Source organism: Barbatula barbatula, assembly GCF_947034865.1.
Source record: "Barbatula barbatula genome assembly, chromosome: 16".
Taxonomy (NCBI): Eukaryota; Metazoa; Chordata; class Actinopteri; order Cypriniformes; family Nemacheilidae; genus Barbatula; species Barbatula barbatula.
The window spans coordinates 1471280-1489379 of NC_136779.1; the positions used below are offsets into that span (position 1 = coordinate 1471280).

Genomic DNA, 18100 nt, shown 5'->3' on the forward strand with positions numbered 1-18100 from the left:
TGTTTTCAATTCATACACATTGAACGTTTGCAGGTTCAGACCTTAAAATCTCACTGATTTTGAGAATCTTACTGGAAAGAGCTTTTTTATTACTGCAGGTATCAAAATCTGTGTTTATATTAATACAGTAAATGTGGCCGTTATCATCAGTCCAAGACACCAGTTTTTCTTTACAAGTCATATAGAGATTTGTTGTTTGGTTACTTCCTCGTTCACCTGCTTTTAGAAAAACCTTTTGGTCGTTCCAACTGCTGAAATCTGAACGCAAGTTTGTTGGACTTTTATGTTATTTCCTGTTTCATTTTGCAGTCCGTTGTAGTTTTTATCCGTAGGTTCTGTGTTAAACCTCTGCCCAGGTGTTTCTTGTCCATTCGTTTCTCCTTGAATTCCTTTTTTAATGTACCATCTTAATCCGTGCTTGTATGGCTAATGTGTCAAATATTGGCACGATAACTTTTCAAAAGACATCCATAAAAGACACTTAAATACAATGGATTGTTCCACATGTACATGTTTACTTTAATAAAATACGCTTTAAATAAGACAATACGCTTGACATCATGCTTAATTATTCACAAAATTAAGGAAATAAATGAAGGAGTCAAATGGTCCATAAATGGTATTTAGGAGACTGAAGGTGCAGGAAGGGCTAAAGTGCTTTATCTTTAGTCTGATGCTGCATGCTTGAAAGAGATTCTGAGACAGGCTTTATACCGTACGAGCTGTTGAGAACAGTCTGAAATGATCTGAATACACAGTACGTAGTGCAGATCTGCAGATTTAATGAAGCGACACATTGAAAGGAATGTGAATTATAGGGGTGTTCACACTGACAGCGATTAGCACCACCAAAGCGTCCAGAAATCCTTCAATCCAATGAGGTGACGCAGACTGGAGGCTGTTGGCGATGCAGCAAAGCACAGCAACTTCCTGCAAGCAAACAACCACGCCGACCGTAAATCACATCTGAATGTGTACACCATCAGTGTAAACCCCCGGAGTACTTCTGTTTTTACACCTAAATGAGGTGCAATTAAGTCTTTAATTGTCTTTGTTGTTTTTATATCACCATAGATTATTCTCAATCTACGCCTTTTCAATTCAGCTCTTCTGAATTTGAAACGCTCAATCGTTCACTGTCGGTCTTTTCCTTGCAGCTAGAAAGCTAACAGTCATAAAGTCAAAATCCCTCTCATTCACAAGCTGTAAATTCATTAAAGGTGTTTAATATCTGTATCTCTGTTGCACTTCTGTATGAGAGGAGCTATGTTAATGTAGAACACACTGCCCCCTACTGGAGACCCCTGACACATGAGGGGGTTAACTGTGGCTGGAGATGATCAGAGAAAGAGAGGGTGACATGAAGAGAGAGGACGACGTTCTGACTCTGTCTATTGGTTCTTTTTGTCTTCAGGTGGAGAGTACGGTGGAGGTTTGTCCTACAAAACAAAAACAATGTTGGTTCAACAGAAAATAAGTTGAATCAAGTGTGATATTAGTATGCTTCTTTTATACTCTAAATAATAAGGTTTACATTTAGTCTACGCTTTCCCGCACTTGTCAAAAATATACTTTATTTACATCTTAAACGTATACTTACACTTAAACATACCTGACTTACAGTGTACTGACTGGAAAAGTTCAATTACATTTTGTCTAAACTTGCACTACTGTATATTAAAATGAAGTATTAACGGCCTGCTGTTGTTCACTTTTTTGATGGTGTGGCCTTTTTGACTGGCATGTGTATCAGTATAAGTTTACATTTGTCTTGCACTATAGTTGCAGTATAAACAAAAATCATAGTTGTTAACTAGCAGTGTACTAGAATGCTTGCACTGAAAAGTACACATTTGTAAGCTTAAAAGTGGGCCAATTTCAGCCTAAGTAGTATTTAAAAATATACTCAGATAAATGATTAGCGCCCTCACCTCCGGCAGGTAAACCCTTGCTGGAGCAAACGTGACGTTGGAACTCGCTGCGGCTTCAGCAGCTTTCGCCTCAGCTAGACAAAAAATAGCAATTTACTCCAAACGTATTCTTTGATCCCATGAGGTGATAGCAAAATCATATGACTTCTACATCTGTGACAATAAACCGGCCACTCGTCTGGACCTGATGCTGTACCTGCAGGGGTTCTGGGCAGGTCCGGGTCGACAGGAGCCTGGTTCACTGGAGCTGAATATGGTGGGGGTGGCATGTAGGCTGCTGGTCCATCAAACCCGGGAGGATAAAATCCACCTGTAGGATCCAAATAAAAACAATACGTTTGGTATTTTCTCTGCTCACAGTTATAGTTCAGGAACAAGCATTTCAGCACAAGCGCCCAACCTGCTGGTGGAGGTCCGGGGTAGGCGTATCCAGGGGGCGGAGCTCCTGCAGAATACATGCCATTTGCAGGAGGAGGGGGAGGGTAAGCGTACGCCCCGTTTGCCATGTAAGGACAGCCGAAGTTACTGATCACCGGCTGACCTCTCGATGCTGATGTGAGAAACAGAGCAACTGATGGTCAATCTGTCATGAACCTAATGCCAGAACATGTGAGGTCAGACCGATGATTGATTCTGTAGTGCAAGAACGGAACGGCATATCTGCAGACGTACCCTGCGCCGCCACCTGTAGCATGTACTGTCCAAACTCAATCGCTCCTCCGGCTGCGAAAATCAGCTTAAAGCTCGCAGAACCTTCCCAACCACCTGAAGCATTAGTGAAAACACACAAACCACAACTGTATCGACAAAACTTGCTTCACCAGAACACTGTTTTTAAGGACTAGATATGAGGTGATGAAATAAATGTAAGAAAACAGTGCTGGGTCTTGTATGAGGAAGCTGAACAACAGCCAGAGAAAATGTGACATATTTCTACAATATATTATAAAAACAGTGTTTTCACAACAGTGTGACGTTACCTCCGGTCTCGGCGCTGACTGAGCCCTTGATGTAATTGGCACCAAGCACCGGCTGTTTAACCTCACAACCCTTCATGAGGTAGAAAGGCATCGTGAAAGATTGAAGAGGCTCTTTTCCTTTAGCCAAGAAGATCATCTGAGAGTCGACACATCACATTCAAGAATCAGAAGGGTTTTACAAATCAAGAGTCGCAAATAATCACTTCTACCCTGAAAGCAGACGTCAGACGCATTCTAAGGGCAAACAGAACAATCTAATGCAAATCAAGTGTAAGGTTTCGAGTAAAATTTAGACTCGGATCTAAAAGCAAGTCAGCAAAACCATTGTACTAAAGAACCTTTGCTGACCTCATGACAATGTTTAAATGCTTGTGTTGAGCCACAAACATCCCTGTTATTCAGAGTCTGCATTCAATGGACCTTCTGATCCAACGGGATCAAAATTCCAGCGTGTTATGCAGACAGACAGATGTATAATGTGGATTATCTCAAGATTTATCATCAACTTTAATGTAATAGAAGTTGTGTAACTACGAAATGATTTGTTTCTGTATCATACAAAAGCCATCGGTCAGGTTGAGAGATTCTTCATGTTTGTGGTCTCTTTAAAAAGTTATCTTGATTCTTGAATTAGGCCTAGTGAATGCGTTTACAAATGAAGAAGAAGTGAAAACCTCAAGTTTTTGTCTTTCTCCCAATTTTATTTGTTGCGCATTTTTCAGATTACACAATTCATCGTATGTTTTTCAGATTTCTTTGTTTTTATTCTACATATTTTGTTGCATGCTATAGGAAAAGTGTTTTTGCATTCAAGCATTTCACTACATATCGTACCGTGTTGGGTTGCGTACATGTTTAAAAAAACTTGAAACTAGTCATTTACGTTTTGGTTTCCTTGTCATCATTTGACATCTTTTTGTAAAATAAAGAAAATAGGGGGCTGGAAGGACATAAGCGTGACTAAATGATGACAACCACTAGATGTTATAAAAACACACCAAATCTATATGTAAATCTGATAATGTTGTATTTCTTACCCTGTAAGGTGTTAGATAGACGCTGCCCTTCCTGCTTTTTCTAAACGGTTCTGGCAAACCTTCAGCATCACTGAACGCCAGCTCAACATTCTCATATGACATAAGAACACTGGGGAAAATACACCCGGGTTACAAAAACAGTGTCATCAGTAACAAAAATGTTTTTCTTAAAAAGAAACTAACTGATATCGTCTAACATTAGTTGGTGAAATCACATCATACTTCTGTAAACAAGTTTTTCATTACTTTTAAAAAGAAGTCTTAAAGCTAGAATAAACTAGTTCAGAATATGACTAGTTTGGAATATGACTACTTTCAATTTATAAAGAGTTTGTGTTCTTACCTTGTAGTTATTACCATTGTTAGTATTACTATAATAGTAAAGATCTATGTATTCATAGTCTGTGTTATTTTACCTTGTTGGTATTCTGATTACCATTGCTGGTATTATCATAATATATAGTGTGTATCTAAGATATATTGTTTATTTGTTTTGTTTTTTGGGGTGTTTCCCTTTTTTCATGGTTTTCTCATATGAATATATATATTAAATTGTAATTGAGTGTTTTGGATAATGTCAATAATTAAGGATGCACTACCTTTGTTTCTTGTTTTTGTTTGTTTCTTGTTTTTCCTGTGAATTGCAACCGGGGTGGGTTTAAATAAGTTTGACTTTTACCCACTCCTTTTCGAGCAATAGTTGGAATTGTGATGTTAAAGTATGATGAATTTAACTAGTTGTACAGACTAATTAAAATTCTTTATGCTTCTTTATTGTCTTTGTTATGTGTCATCATATATTGCTCGAAATAAAATAATTCAGTCATTCATTCTTGCATGCATTCATTCAGTCATTCATTCTTGCATGCATTCATTCAGTCATTCATTCTTGCATGCATTCATTCAGTCATTCATTCTTGCATGCATTCATTCAGTCATTCATTCTTGCATGCATTCATTCAGTCATTCATTCTTGCATGCATTCATTCAGTCATTCATTCTTGCATGCATTCATTCAGTCATTCATTCTTGCATGCATTCATTCAGTCATTCATTCTTGCATGCATTCATTCAGTCATTCATTCTTGCATGCATTCATTCAGTCATTCATTCTTGCATGCATTCATTCAGTCATTCATTCTTGCATGCATTCATTCAGTCATTCATTCTTGCATGCATTCATTCAGTCATTCATTCTTGCATGCATTCATTCAGTCATTCATTCTTGCATGCATTCATTCAGTCATTCATTCTTGCATGCATTCATTCAGTCATTCATTCTTGCATGCATTCATTCAGTCATTCCATTCTTGCATTCATTCATTCCCCCGATTTTTTTAATATCTAACACTTAGAAAAACAGGGCATCAGACACCACGCGATCAAATGTGCAGAGTCCAAAACTGAAAATCTGAGCAAAAGTCTTGGACTGTATTACAGCCCACGGAAGACTATTGCTGACGTACTGCGTCAAAACAGTCACGTCACGCATGTTTACGCTGCGCTCATTCACAACGGAGTTACGATATTCGAAACCTTCCATACGTAAGAGGCCTTTCGATTCATATTCAGTGTTTTTTGGCGTAAGTCAGCCGGTGAGAATGCGTGTTTTATGAACATTAAGACGTTTACGTGCCCGGACGCTCTTGTACGGTTTCCAAGCAACGTAATGACTTCATTAATATTCATGAGCCGAGACTTAGCCATAGTAGGATTTTCGAAGATGCGCAAGATGCATATTTTAAAACTAATAAAAGGTCCGATTTCGTTTGAAATACAGTCGCGACGTGTGAGGATAACGTCGCAAAAATAACAGTTAAGACATTGAACGCGATGTTATAAACAGACGGGGTGTTTCTAGCGGTTCTGATGTTACAACATTAACACAAATGACACCAGACTTCAGTGTTTATATCATTCATTCGGTCACACAATCAATGTCACTGTTACAAAATTAATAAAACGAGGTGGCGCGGAATAATAAGACTTATATAATAATATTATGAAATAAAAACAACCCGCTTTAAGAGTCCGTTTAAGCCGCCTTACCTTTCACTATTGTTGATAATAACACCTCCAGATTCTGAGTGATTCTTGTTGAGGGCCATGTTTTATATCTTCTATGTTTTGTAGAAGATTGACGCTCTGAATTCTGTGAGCGCAACCCGATGATCCACTTGCACTTCCGCTAAACGCCACGCCCCCTATGACGCCGGGGGTGACGCTTCCCGAACCTTCTCAAATGATCCGTTTCTTTCTATAAGGGAAATAAAAATATAATAGATGTTATAAGTTTAAGTTTAGCTAATTTAATATTTGCTGAAACTAACGCTGCTTTCTTTTTTTATTCGATTTTCAACGAAATCAAATAACACATCCACAGTTTAAATTCTAGTATGTCTGTATTTTATATTTAAATGACATTTTAATGTGTTGACCACTTTTTTAATATACTGTTATTCATTTTAATACATATTTGTACCATGATCTTTTGTTTATTTATTTGCTTTCAAAAAACATACAAACAACATATAACATGTCTTACTAAATCGATATGCATATACCAAAGAAAAACAGATGAAAAAGAAGCGCAAAAAAAATCAATCAAACATTGTTGTTACACATAACATTTTACAAAATTAGCACAAAACTATGCTGTATTTCTTTTAACACAAGAGATGTTTTAAAACCTTTCTTATTTTTTTAATTAGTGGCAAGTGACTAATAAAACAGTTTTAAATCTATGCAAAAAACAAAAAAGAGGGTGTTGTGAATATTTTATTAGCCTTATGTAGGTTCAATTACCCAAGTATTTATCATTTTAGTGCTTTGTCCATTAAAGAAGATCCAGCGTAACAGTCCCAGAAATTAATCTATTACAATTAACTTATGAAATGTATCCAAAATCAGCATAGAAGCCTATATTTGTGCCATCATATTCTCCTTAAATAAACTCGACGCACACCAGTGACGTACCACTGTCAGTTTAACACCATGGACTTTTAATATGTAGAGAGAGAAACATAAATGTTGACGTCAAAATGCAGTAACTGGTAAGAGTCTTTATCAAAAATGTTCTACGATGTTCATACAGCAGCAAACCCCTGTATGAAAAAAAGCTTATTTGCCGGGCACTTATTCCCCGTTTCGAAAAACATACGCCATTTTGGCTCTTGTCCACGGGCTCATTCTTCGCGAATCTATGCGTGTGCTTTGCGCCAAAATGGCCGAACGCGAACCGCCAGTTTCCCGACATGTGGATATCACTAAACGTCGCAAACTCGTGTCGGTTTCCTGCGCGCTGTAGTGGATCAGCATGGCTTCATCGGCAAAGAGACGAGCTATCGAAAGCAAACAAAATGCCCCAGAAAGCGACGAAAGTTCGGACGAAGGTCTGGAAGACTCCGGGGACGAGAACACTGAAGATTCAGAAGAAGAAATAAACGAGGTACGCTGCCGTTTTATCTCATATCGCGAGTGTTGGGAAGGCCTGGACACATCTGCACTTTCTGTAAGATCTACAAATGGGTTTGATTTGTGTTCAGGAAGTCATCGTGGACTTCGAGGCACATGCGATATCAGACAACGACTTTCATGGCATTAGAACTCTTCTGCAACAGGTAAGTTAACGTCACAGTTTACCACGCGTTTACTACACTAACCACAGTTACACTGGTATTTGTATTTAAACCATCGTCACACTATAGTAACTCATCACATAAAAGATAATCATTACAGTAACCACAGTTCAACAATGACATTTATTCACATTTAATTGATAAATTATGGAAATACAAATGGTAACCGAATTTCACGATTCCTTCTTATACTATAATAAAACCAAGGTTCTTAAGGTTGCAACATGCAAAAGACATCAAACTATTTGAGTCCTTAAGAAATTAAAATATAAAGACCTGCAATTCTCCAAATGTTGTGTTTGTGCTCCCAGCTGTTCCTAAAGTCGCACGTGAACACCGCTGATCTCACTGACGTCATCATCCAGCAGAATCACATTGGCAGCGTCATCAGGGTAGAGTCACTCAATTTATGTGCTTTAAATAATTGACATTTAACAGCAAGTAAAAATCCTTTCCTTACGATTGTTAAACTCGCTTTGTGTTTTATTCTAGCAAGCTGAGGTGCCGGAGGACAGCGACGATGAGGCCGACCCTGATGAGGTCTTTGGGTTCATCAGCATGGTCAACCTCACAGAAAGACAGGTGAGATTCAGACCTTACTTACACGATACAAATAAAAAGTGAAAGTTACACATATTTTAGAAATCTGGGGCAACACAAAAAACCGCACGAAGCTGTTTGTCTTTCTAATGGTAGATTATCGCGTGTGTGTTGTACAGGGTGTGGAGTGTTTGGAGAAACTCAAAGACATGCTTCTCGAGCAGTGTGCCACATCGAGCTCTCCTGACGTTCAGGAGAGATTTGAGAAGCTTCTGCAGGACAACAGTCGCTCGGTTGGACTACTGCTGAGTGAACGTTTCATTAACGTTCCTGCACAGATCGCCCTGCCCATGCACAAACAGCTACAGTGAGTGTTTTCTGTTGAAGTGTGGACCTGTGAATGAGCCCAGCACTCATTTAATCACATGGCTGAGTTAGGATGTAAACATGGTCTTTTATGTGACCTCTAGAGATGCGCGGTTGGAGGTTACAGCCGCGGATCGGGCAGATGACGTGACGAAAATGTATATTTTAATTAAATTCGGGCGGTTGGACCAATCAAATTAAAAATATATGTAAATATTGTTATCTGACTATGCGTACATCCCAAAAAAATCGAGCACATCAGGCAGTAATTTGGCCTAGTCGGGTCTATGCAGACGCGCTCTCCGCTGTCTTCCCCTGCATTCAAAATGAACAGAGTCTTCAGAACAGGCTCGTCCTAGTCGTCACCCTCACATGACAGTGCGTAGGCTATAGTTAATTAGCCTATAATGTAAATGACTAATTTTATTCAAGCTTTCGATCTATTTGCTAAAAAATAAAGTGAAATAGGCGTTCATTAGTAGTAGGCTAAAAGCAGCATGTTGAAATGATGTGCCGAAATGCATTTTCTATTAGGCTACAATGAAAATATTGTACAGTAGCCTATCAGATAAAGTCAGGTTTGCCAAAGTGCGTTTAATTAAGTCTATTTATTTATTTATTTCACTGCTGATATTCTAAGGTAAGAGCTTTCTAGTCATCAGCAGCGCCTTGCATCGCCCAATCAGCGGATGGTGGGCGGGTGCGGTTTTTAAAATCGGTCAAAAACGTTGGTGCGGACGGATGAGTTTTGTGATGCGGATTAAATATTAGCCCATCCGTGCATCTCTAGTGACCACACACCAGACTTTGGGAAAACATTCAAAAAGGTTTTCTGAAAAGGCTTGATCTTGTCAGAACATTATTTGCTTCAATTTGTTTTAAGTAAACGCGACACCTCAATGCTGTTGTTTTGTTTTTTCCAGACTGGAATTAGCTGAAGCACAACGGACCAATAAACCCAGCGGTAAATGTGAGTTCTGTCTGATGATCAGTAAAACCTGTAAACCAGCAAAGAAGGTCATATCAGACCACGGACAGACGAAAGATGAGCTTGTGTTTGTCAATGATGAGGAGGAGTTCTTCTTTGAGGTGATTTTCATTTATAATCAGCTTTCTTATGACTGCAAGTTATTCAAAGTTTGCCCAGATATTGGAGTACTTTTGTTGTGGATAGAAAATAAAATACCTCCACATCCACGCACGTTCTGTCTTTCACAGCAAGCCACACTGAAGTTCAGCTACTGCGTTCAAGATGAGGCGGATTCCTGTGCCACGGGGAAATGGTCGTATGATGACGTACCGATGAAACCCTTCCGCACCGTAATGGTGATTCCCATGGACAGGATGGGAACCATCATGGATAAAATGACACAATATCTGTCCGTGTGAACTTTTCCCTAAACTCTGGTTTAAAATAAACCACCAGTCTTGATGTTTGTGTCTGCCGCTTTTTCCTCCTGTCCGTGGACTTAATTTAAGCCTTGATTTTAAGCTTGCATAACAACTTTGAGAGAGAACAATGTTGCAAACAAACCCTTTAAACCAGTGAAATGATTTATTCATTCTCAGTCAACGTTACCAACAAAATAAACCACTAAAACAGAATTATTCAGGAACTTTTAAACAGTAACAATACAAAAGGGTATAACACTATATATTTACACGTTCATTCTCAAAAGAGGTCATGTGTTATTATAACACATTCACTGTATGACACATCGATCATGTGATTCAGGCTCTTCCGAGTCTCTTTGGGTTTCCACCACAACGTGTTGAGATTTTGGCTGTCTGTTCGAACCTCCTGAACGATCGCTGTCCAAAATGTGCTGCAGGATTTCTTTACTCTCACTTGGTGGCAGGTTGCAGAAAAAATACTGCGGTGCCATTTGAACATACCTGCCAAACAGAAAGTACCAATAAATAAGATGTTTTATATCTGCAGTATATTTCTAAGTACTGTATTTGTATGCTTTTAATAGCTAGATTCGATCTTAGTCAAAATATATGATCTCTTGAACCGTATACAAAATGTTATTTATTGCACATTTTAGGAGGCATTATATACGGCATAATATTGTGTATTTAGTTATCGAGTACTCCATAAGCATACTTTCAAGATTTATCTCCACTAACATCTCTGTTACAAGATCATGGATGTTGTGTAATCTGAAAAACGCAACCCCATATTACATGTGATCTAAAACACACGAGCACCTTCACAACATGATGGTGTGAGGCTGGAGGAAATCCAATATTATTTGCACTCACGTCTGTGGGGAGATGTGTGTGACGGTTCCTATGCAGTTATCAGAAAGTTTGTACTCGTGGAACAGAACCCACTCCGGCAGACCCAGTTTGTGAGCTTTGGCACCATAACCAGACAGAGGATGAACCTGAGCCACGTGTTTATTCAACAGCATGAAGTAATTCCCCGATCCGTCCACGTCTCTGGCAATCTGAGGAGCAGAGTACACAAAACAATGAATGCCCCCTCGAGTTTAGGTACAAATGTTTTTACTGCGCTATGCAAAAATGATAAATCTTAGAAAGGATGTTTATACACACAAATCATTTTCACAGGGATGAACTCCAGCCGCCTTTGACTTTACAATGAATTGAATTTCATTTTTAAGCTTCCCAAGTCACACTTAGCTGTCCAGTTACCGGCAATAACATGATACATGATCCATTAAAAAAAGGTTAAAATAGCGTTTTATGAAAATAGGTTTATATAAGTGAAGGTTTGGCACCTGCATGAAGTATCCGGCGAGCAGAGCCCTCTTGATGCTGATGGCGTTGGTCTTGGTACCAAAGGAAGGCTCTGAAATGGGAAGCTCGATCCGTTTGAGAATGTCTATCAGCTCTGATCGGATGGCGTCCGCCGTCTGCAGCGCCGCACAACACAGGAAGTAATTCTGGCACCATTTCTCCTGACTGAAATCTGACAGAGAACTTCTCACATGAACTTGTCAATAAAATGACCTGAAACCCAAGCGTGTTGTGTTGACTCACATGGCTCCTTTTGGCAGCGTTTGAAGGTGTTGTAGATGTTAATGAGGGTGAAGTGATCTCCCTCAGGATGCTGGAACTTCAGATGACATCTCATGGCTTCTGTTGCCATGCCGACAGGAGGCTCGATGCAGCAGCTAGGTGCTGATGCAGACAGAAAATGAAATGAAATGAGAACAGACAAGACGCACACAGCAATAATCTTATAATAATGATTTAGAATTTGAGCTCTTGGGGTTTGAGTTTGATGTCATTTGACTTGAGTGCATAACCTGCAATTCTATATTTTAAACAGAGATGGCGATAGAGTGGCATAAATTGAATTGCATTTTGGAGATTTTAACCTTTAACCTGTTTACCAGCACAGATCTTTAAACGCAGGTCTGTACCTGTAAGCATTGCAGCGATGGTCAGCATCTCACTAGCGCAGTCAAACTCACAGGACGCCAGCAGGGCTTTACCCATCTGAGGATCTAGAGAAAACTCTGACATGATGATGCCCATCTCTGACAGATTTCCATCATTATCCAACGCTGCCAGATAATCCAGCTCCTCTAACGCTTGCATGAGTCCTTCTGGATCTAAACACGGAAAAATCACTGAATGAGAATATATTCACTTTTGTTTTTTACTATTTGTGCACATTTATGTGGCGTTGAGCCTTTGCTGTGTGTTGTGTTTGTTGCACAAAAGGCTGAACATCGATCACTCTGTCTGCTCGGAGATTCACACACCGTCCAAACTGTGAGCAGAAACAATGAGGCTAAACCCAGAAGACAACAGAGTCACCAGATCAGCAAACTCACGCATGACAAAACCCTGAATCAGAAACACTATGACAACATTTCCCCGAGTCGGAATCTCTCTGAATCTGCTATAACTCCGAGGTTCTTCTGAAAACGTGTATCCCACCTGGCCGGCTGATAAAGTCACAATGACCGAGCCCGGCCACTTCCATCCTCTTCAGATAGAGCACAGTGGATGTGAGGTTTGACTCCAGCATCCCAGGAGGAACGTCAGGGGGCAGCTGAGTCTCCTCGGAGTACAGACAGAAGCATTTGCCTTCAAAATAAACAAAGTTAAACAGAGTTAAACTCAATTCTAACTCAATTTAGTTTGGAATGTTTGGCTGTAATACCTGTTGATCCAGCGAGATGTTTGCGCATTTCTGCCTGACATTTACTGATCGGCCGAAGCACTTCTGAACTGGCCCTCATGCGTGGATTATACACCTGAACACAATACGACAATAACACAGACAATATATTAATGCATAAATTAAAGGTCCATTACGCATTACGCACACTTTTATCCAAAGCGACTTACATTGCATTATACCACCAAATATTTGTTTGTTTTTCTCAGTATATGCAATACCTGGGAGCAAACCCATTACCTTGGCGTTGATAGAGCCATGCTCTCACCACTGAGCTACAGCAAAGCCCATTGACAGAAATGCAATATAATATACATAACTATGTGTTCAGAGGTGTATAAAGATCTTACATAATGAAGCGTTATGTTTTTATTATCTCAGAACGAGCTATTTCTATCTACACACACGGCGGGTCCCCTTCCATGGAATCCATCATGTTGTGCAGTAGCCCTAAACGGACAAACTGCTCTACAGACACGTTTCATAAATAAATTATCTCATTCGGCAAAGAAGCAAAAACATGAGGACATCTTAGGGAGGGGTGAGGTGAGACGGTTTTTGGCAATTCCCAACCTCACCACTAGATGTCGCAAATTTTCATGCACTTGACCTTTTAAAATCAGTTTTTTAACATGTTACTCACTATTCTCTTTTCCACTCCAGTATCGATGACAAATTTAATGCTGTCCATTTGCCAGAAGAAATCTTCTGATTGGCTACAGGAAAGAAAGACCCGCCTACACCTCTTTTCTGTGATCAGTGGACACATTCCAGGATTTCCCGGGTACAGGGTTACTGGTACCAGCTCTCCCAGACTGGCGCTCATTCTGGCTGCTTCTTTAACAAGAATAGTACAGGCACGCACAACATCCTAAAACAAAAAAAGTAACAAAGCATCCATTAAGAATGAAACATACAATTTTGACTAAATAGTGTAATGTTTCTGATTCACTTCAATGCAGTTAATTTACATTGTCATTTAGCAGAAGCTTTTATCCAAAGCGACTTACAGAGAGTTCAGGTAGCAATAAGCGATATGTTATACAGGAGCAATATTACAATGGGTGCTAATACAAAATTACTATTTTCAACAAAAGCCAGACCACTACCTGTTGAGAGATAGAGAGAGCGTTTGTGTGCATTCTTTTTAGTAATCACAGAAGTGTGTTTTAAGTAGTTTTTTGAAGGTTGTGAGGGATGTGGTTGACCGCACCAAGTTAGGAAAAATGTTCCACCAGGAAGGAGCTGTGAAGGAGAATGACCGGGAACAGGATTTACTGCCCTTATGAGGCAATATTAAGGCAATACAAGTCGCCGCTTGTTTGCTGATGCAGGGTTCTTGGTGGGGTGTAGGAGGGTGTGAAAGTATGCCAGTACAGATCCAGTGCTAGTCCTTTCGCCAAGCATCAGTGACTTGAATCTGATATGGGCTTCAAGCGATAGCCAGTGGAGAGAGATGAAAAGCGGTGTCACATGAGCCCTTTTGGGCTGTCGGAAGACAAGGCGTGCTGCTGCGTTTTGAACCAGCTGGAGTAGTTTGATAGCCTTTTCAGGCAGACCTTTGTCAGCTTAACAGTGAAGCGAGAAGCCGTGTGCCTGTATTATGGGTCCCAAGGATGTCGTGTAGATGGAAAAAAGTAGCGGTCCAAGCACCGATCCCTGAGGGACCCCAGTGATCATGTGGTGAGCAGTGGACAGCAAGCCACTCCATGACACCCTGAAGGATCTGCCGGAGAGGTAGGATTTGAACCAGCGGAGATGAGAGCCTGAGATTCCTAGAGATGACAGGGTTTCCAGCAGTATCTGGTAATTGACAGTGTCAAGAGTTTAAGCAATAAATGGGAGGAGAGCGACAGGTCTGTAACTGTCGGGGTCCAATGTGGGTTTCTTAAGTAGGGGAGTGACTTGGGCCTGTTTGAATGTGGATGGAAATGTGCCGGTGAGCAGGGAGGTGTTGATGATGTCCGTGAGTGCAGGTGTGAGTGTGCTGGAAATGGCCTGAAGGAGATGGGAGGGGATTGGGTCAAGGGGACAGGTGGTGGGGTGGCTGGAGAGAAGTCTGGTGACTTCAGTGTCAGTCAGTTGGGCGAAAGAGGAGAGTTCGATGTTTGAAGTGAGGGTAGTGTGTACCGAGGTCTGAGGTGCGGATAATTGTGAGAGTTGAAAAATACAGCGAAGTCCTCCGCAGTCAAAGATGAAGTGGGCGGGGGAGTGGGGGGTAAAGAAGAGAGTTAAAGGCCTTGAAAAGCTGACAGTGGAAAGCTGTGGTAACACTAGCAGAGAAAGAGGAGAGTAGTGACTGGTAGTTCAGAATCTAAAACAACACATTTCAATCTGCTATATCACCTGTTCAGAAGCTAAAAACACAGCCACATCTCCAGGTTCTCCTGATCTATGGACCTCCAGCGTGAGTCTCAGAGCCGAATAGAAGCTTTCCGTTCTGCTGCCGTTGCCATAGACCACCTCACCCGCCCGTGGCGCGTCTACACGCAGGTGCGGAGCATTCCTGTAATGCGCGAGGAGCGCGTCTGACGCGTGCAATGAGGTCATAACAACCACCTTGAGCTCGGGCCGCTGGAGGAGAACCTCTCTGAGCAGAGCCAGCAGAACGTCAGTGCTCACAGTCCTCTCGTGGGCCTGGTCTATCACCAGCACCCCATAATGCTCCAGGAGGGGATCGGACATCATCTTCCTCAGCAGGATATCATCGGTACAAAACCTGCAAACAAGACGAGTGATTTAAACAATGTAACACAACACACCGTTCCAAAACAACCGGTAGCAGATGATATGAGCACTGACCTGAGAACAGTATCGTCGGAGCAGCATGTCTCCAGTGGGATGCTGTATCCGACCTCATGACCGATGTTGACATCCATCTCATCGGCTACACGGAGGGCCAGATCCACAGCCTGCTGTCTCTGGATCTGACTGCATACGACCACGCCGTGCTGGTACTGCGCAGACAGACAGAATTCTGCACACCACTGCGGGATCTACAGACACACATCAACACTTTCTGTACATCATACATTACAACATTCATTAACACGAAATGGCATTAAGACTAAATTTATTGTAAGTTCATGTTATGTTTAAAACACATGGTCCCAACAAACCGTTGAAACACATTATAAACTATATATTGAAGGTGGACTGACCAAAAAACCAGATGATCCACTTTTTTGTTTATAAGACTCAACACAATGAAGGCAGTGTCAATGTATGTGACTCACTCCACAGCAAACATCCACATGATAAAGGAATTGAAAACCTTATTTCAAATAATGACTAAAGTATGTTTGCTCATTCAGAACAAATCAGACCACATCTATTTAGAAATCCGAACAGGTTTCTAGATTCACTATTATTAACAGTCAGCGGACCAAACATTGATTTAAGACTCTAAGTCTAGATCTATACATACTATACGTACAAATGTATAGTGTAATGCAATGTAAGGCGCTTTGGATAAAAGTGTCTGGCAAATGTAATGTATGCATTATAATATATTCTGACAAATCTTTAAAAAAGGGTAAACATTTAAATTCAGAAGTTGGATGTTCGCATAGAATGTTGTCAGTATTATGTTGAATCAGATGGACAATGGTAACCAAAAAAACATTATTTATGAATGTAATGTGACATTTCTGAAACCACTACACGTGATGTGTGAATGATTTATAAAAAAAGTAACGTGATTAAAGACATGTTATGACTTCAATCGTATTTCAATTGAAATTGGAAGTGCAATTCCATACTTTACATAACATGGCAGTAAATCTTATCCCGTTTACAAACTTTTCTAAAGACAGCTGTACTCTCACAGCAATGCGTCTTCCTATGATTCTTCAGCCTATATTTAGTTCCTCTGCAGACTGTCACGGCATATTTAGGCCCGTGAAGCTAAAAAGGACTTTCTACTGGATTTAAAAATAGATTTTCCTAAAATACAAATAAGAGTCCAAACATATTCGTATCTTTAACAAATCCTTCTGTTTAATTCTGGGCATGCGTGTCGCTTCATTCAGAGCACTTCATGGCAGTGTCTCTTTATATAAATTGATGGTTTATAAATGCAAATGTATGAACTAATCTATCTGAATAAATGAATTTAGGAGGATAAAACGCTATAAAGGCATGCGAACAACTCACCTGTGTGCTTTTCCCACTGCGGGTTGTGGCCGACACGATGAGAATCTGATGGTTTTCGAGGAAAGTCATGAATTCGTGTCTGCGTTTATAAACGGGCAGGATCTTTCTCTCCTGCAGAAGTCTGTAATATCTGGAGGAATATGGCAAACCATCAAACGGGTTGAGCTCCAGAAGATCATCGCCAAACTCAAACACATCACATTCCTCTTTTATTAATTCTCCTTCTGATATTTCACTGCTTCCAGCCATCTCTCCACCTCTTCTCAGTGCGCTCTTGGTTTCATTCAGAAAACACCTTCAGTTGATCGTCTGACACGCGTTGGCATCGAATCGCAAACACTCATTTGGAAACACTGTTGCGCTTTGGCACCGCGATGCGCGCTCTCGTGCGTGAGCCAAACCAGGAGAGTTATATGATGTTTCTGTTAAACTATTGTAATGGAAACAGAACAGTGCCACAAAAACATGGCTGCCTTTCACAAGGAGTGCTTCACGTATTAAACTTCACACATGTTATCTAAAACGTATTGGATTAATCATTGAGATGCGTGTTCAGACGTGCTTCGGCTAGACTCGTGTCCCCCTCGTTCGTTTTCGGATGCGTTGCCGCGCGCGCAGTTACAAACAAATTTCCCTTTAAACGGTATTGAAGTTAGAAACGTGTATTTTAATCTGTAGCCTATGTAACTTTGGAGACGGTCCCATAATGCAGACTCTCGAACATCTAACGTCAAACCATCTTTATGCCAGTTGTACTGAATTTGTGAATCTGTCCTTGCACAAATTGGCAAAACTAAATAAGAACACAAAAACACCACACAAACACATTGTTCTTTTGCTTCGCGTTGTTGGCGTTGGCTAATTTATAGCCATGGCCACATGTCATCACCTGCCGCGCACTACACGATGTCCGATAACTATTTTGTCAAAATAATTAAATAAATAACTAATTAATATCAAGTATTAATCCGTAAGTTATAAAAATAGCGTCTTGTTTACATTATAGTGTTTTTGATTCGCTGCTCAAGGGGGCCCCCTGGTGGCGCAGAGGCCCTACGCAACATGCGTAGTCTGTGTATAGGGAGTGCTTCCGGCCCTTTTCTTGGGCGAAGTGAGATTACTAGTGAGAAATGTTCTAAGATTTATATTAGACAAACTGTCAACCATGTCAAGTCTGTAAGAAAGAATTTAGATATTGTATTTGACAAACGAATGCGTAAACATATTAGAACCTCCTATTTAAAGTTTCCATCCCAAAAATCTAAGAAATTACCCTAAATGTTTTTAT

The 18100-nt window shown here is 40.4% G+C and overlaps 3 protein-coding genes across 4 annotated transcripts; 1 reads left to right on the top strand and 2 right to left on the bottom strand.

The window, feature by feature from the left end:
- Positions 1-490: 490 nt before the first annotated feature.
- Positions 491-7978, bottom strand: wbp2 (WW domain binding protein 2). The gene is made up of 9 exons (XM_079476649.1): positions 7863-7978; positions 5998-6205; positions 3949-4057; positions 2912-3047; positions 2604-2696; positions 2332-2481; positions 2128-2241; positions 1932-2005; positions 491-1439 (listed from the first exon to the last, which is right to left on the bottom strand). The coding sequence occupies exons 2-9, from the start codon at positions 6054-6056 to the stop codon at positions 1392-1394; spliced, it is 783 nt and encodes a 260-aa protein (XP_079332775.1). The 5' UTR covers positions 6057-6205; positions 7863-7978; the 3' UTR covers positions 491-1391.
- Positions 6905-10436, top strand: bccip (BRCA2 and CDKN1A interacting protein). Its single transcript, XM_079476648.1, has 7 exons — positions 6905-7396; positions 7494-7568; positions 7898-7978; positions 8079-8168; positions 8306-8493; positions 9416-9581; positions 9711-10436. The coding sequence occupies exons 1-7, from the start codon at positions 7265-7267 to the stop codon at positions 9879-9881; spliced, it is 903 nt and encodes a 300-aa protein (XP_079332774.1). The 5' UTR covers positions 6905-7264; the 3' UTR covers positions 9882-10436.
- dhx32a (DEAH (Asp-Glu-Ala-His) box polypeptide 32a) lies at positions 9904-17885 on the bottom strand. Of its 2 annotated transcripts, XM_079476647.1 has the most exons (12): positions 17013-17466; positions 16813-16942; positions 15460-15653; positions 15004-15376; positions 13301-13528; positions 12640-12733; positions 12414-12563; positions 11891-12082; positions 11505-11645; positions 11243-11433; positions 10761-10948; positions 10017-10388 (listed from the first exon to the last, which is right to left on the bottom strand). In XM_079476647.1, the coding sequence occupies exons 2-12, from the start codon at positions 16879-16881 to the stop codon at positions 10196-10198; spliced, it is 2013 nt and encodes a 670-aa protein (XP_079332773.1). In that variant the 5' UTR covers positions 16882-16942; positions 17013-17466; the 3' UTR covers positions 10017-10195. The 2 variants fall into 2 exon arrangements, with proteins under 2 accessions (XP_079332772.1, XP_079332773.1); XM_079476646.1 differs by having other exon boundaries at positions 9904-10388; positions 16813-17885.
- Positions 17886-18100: the final 215 nt, after the last annotated feature.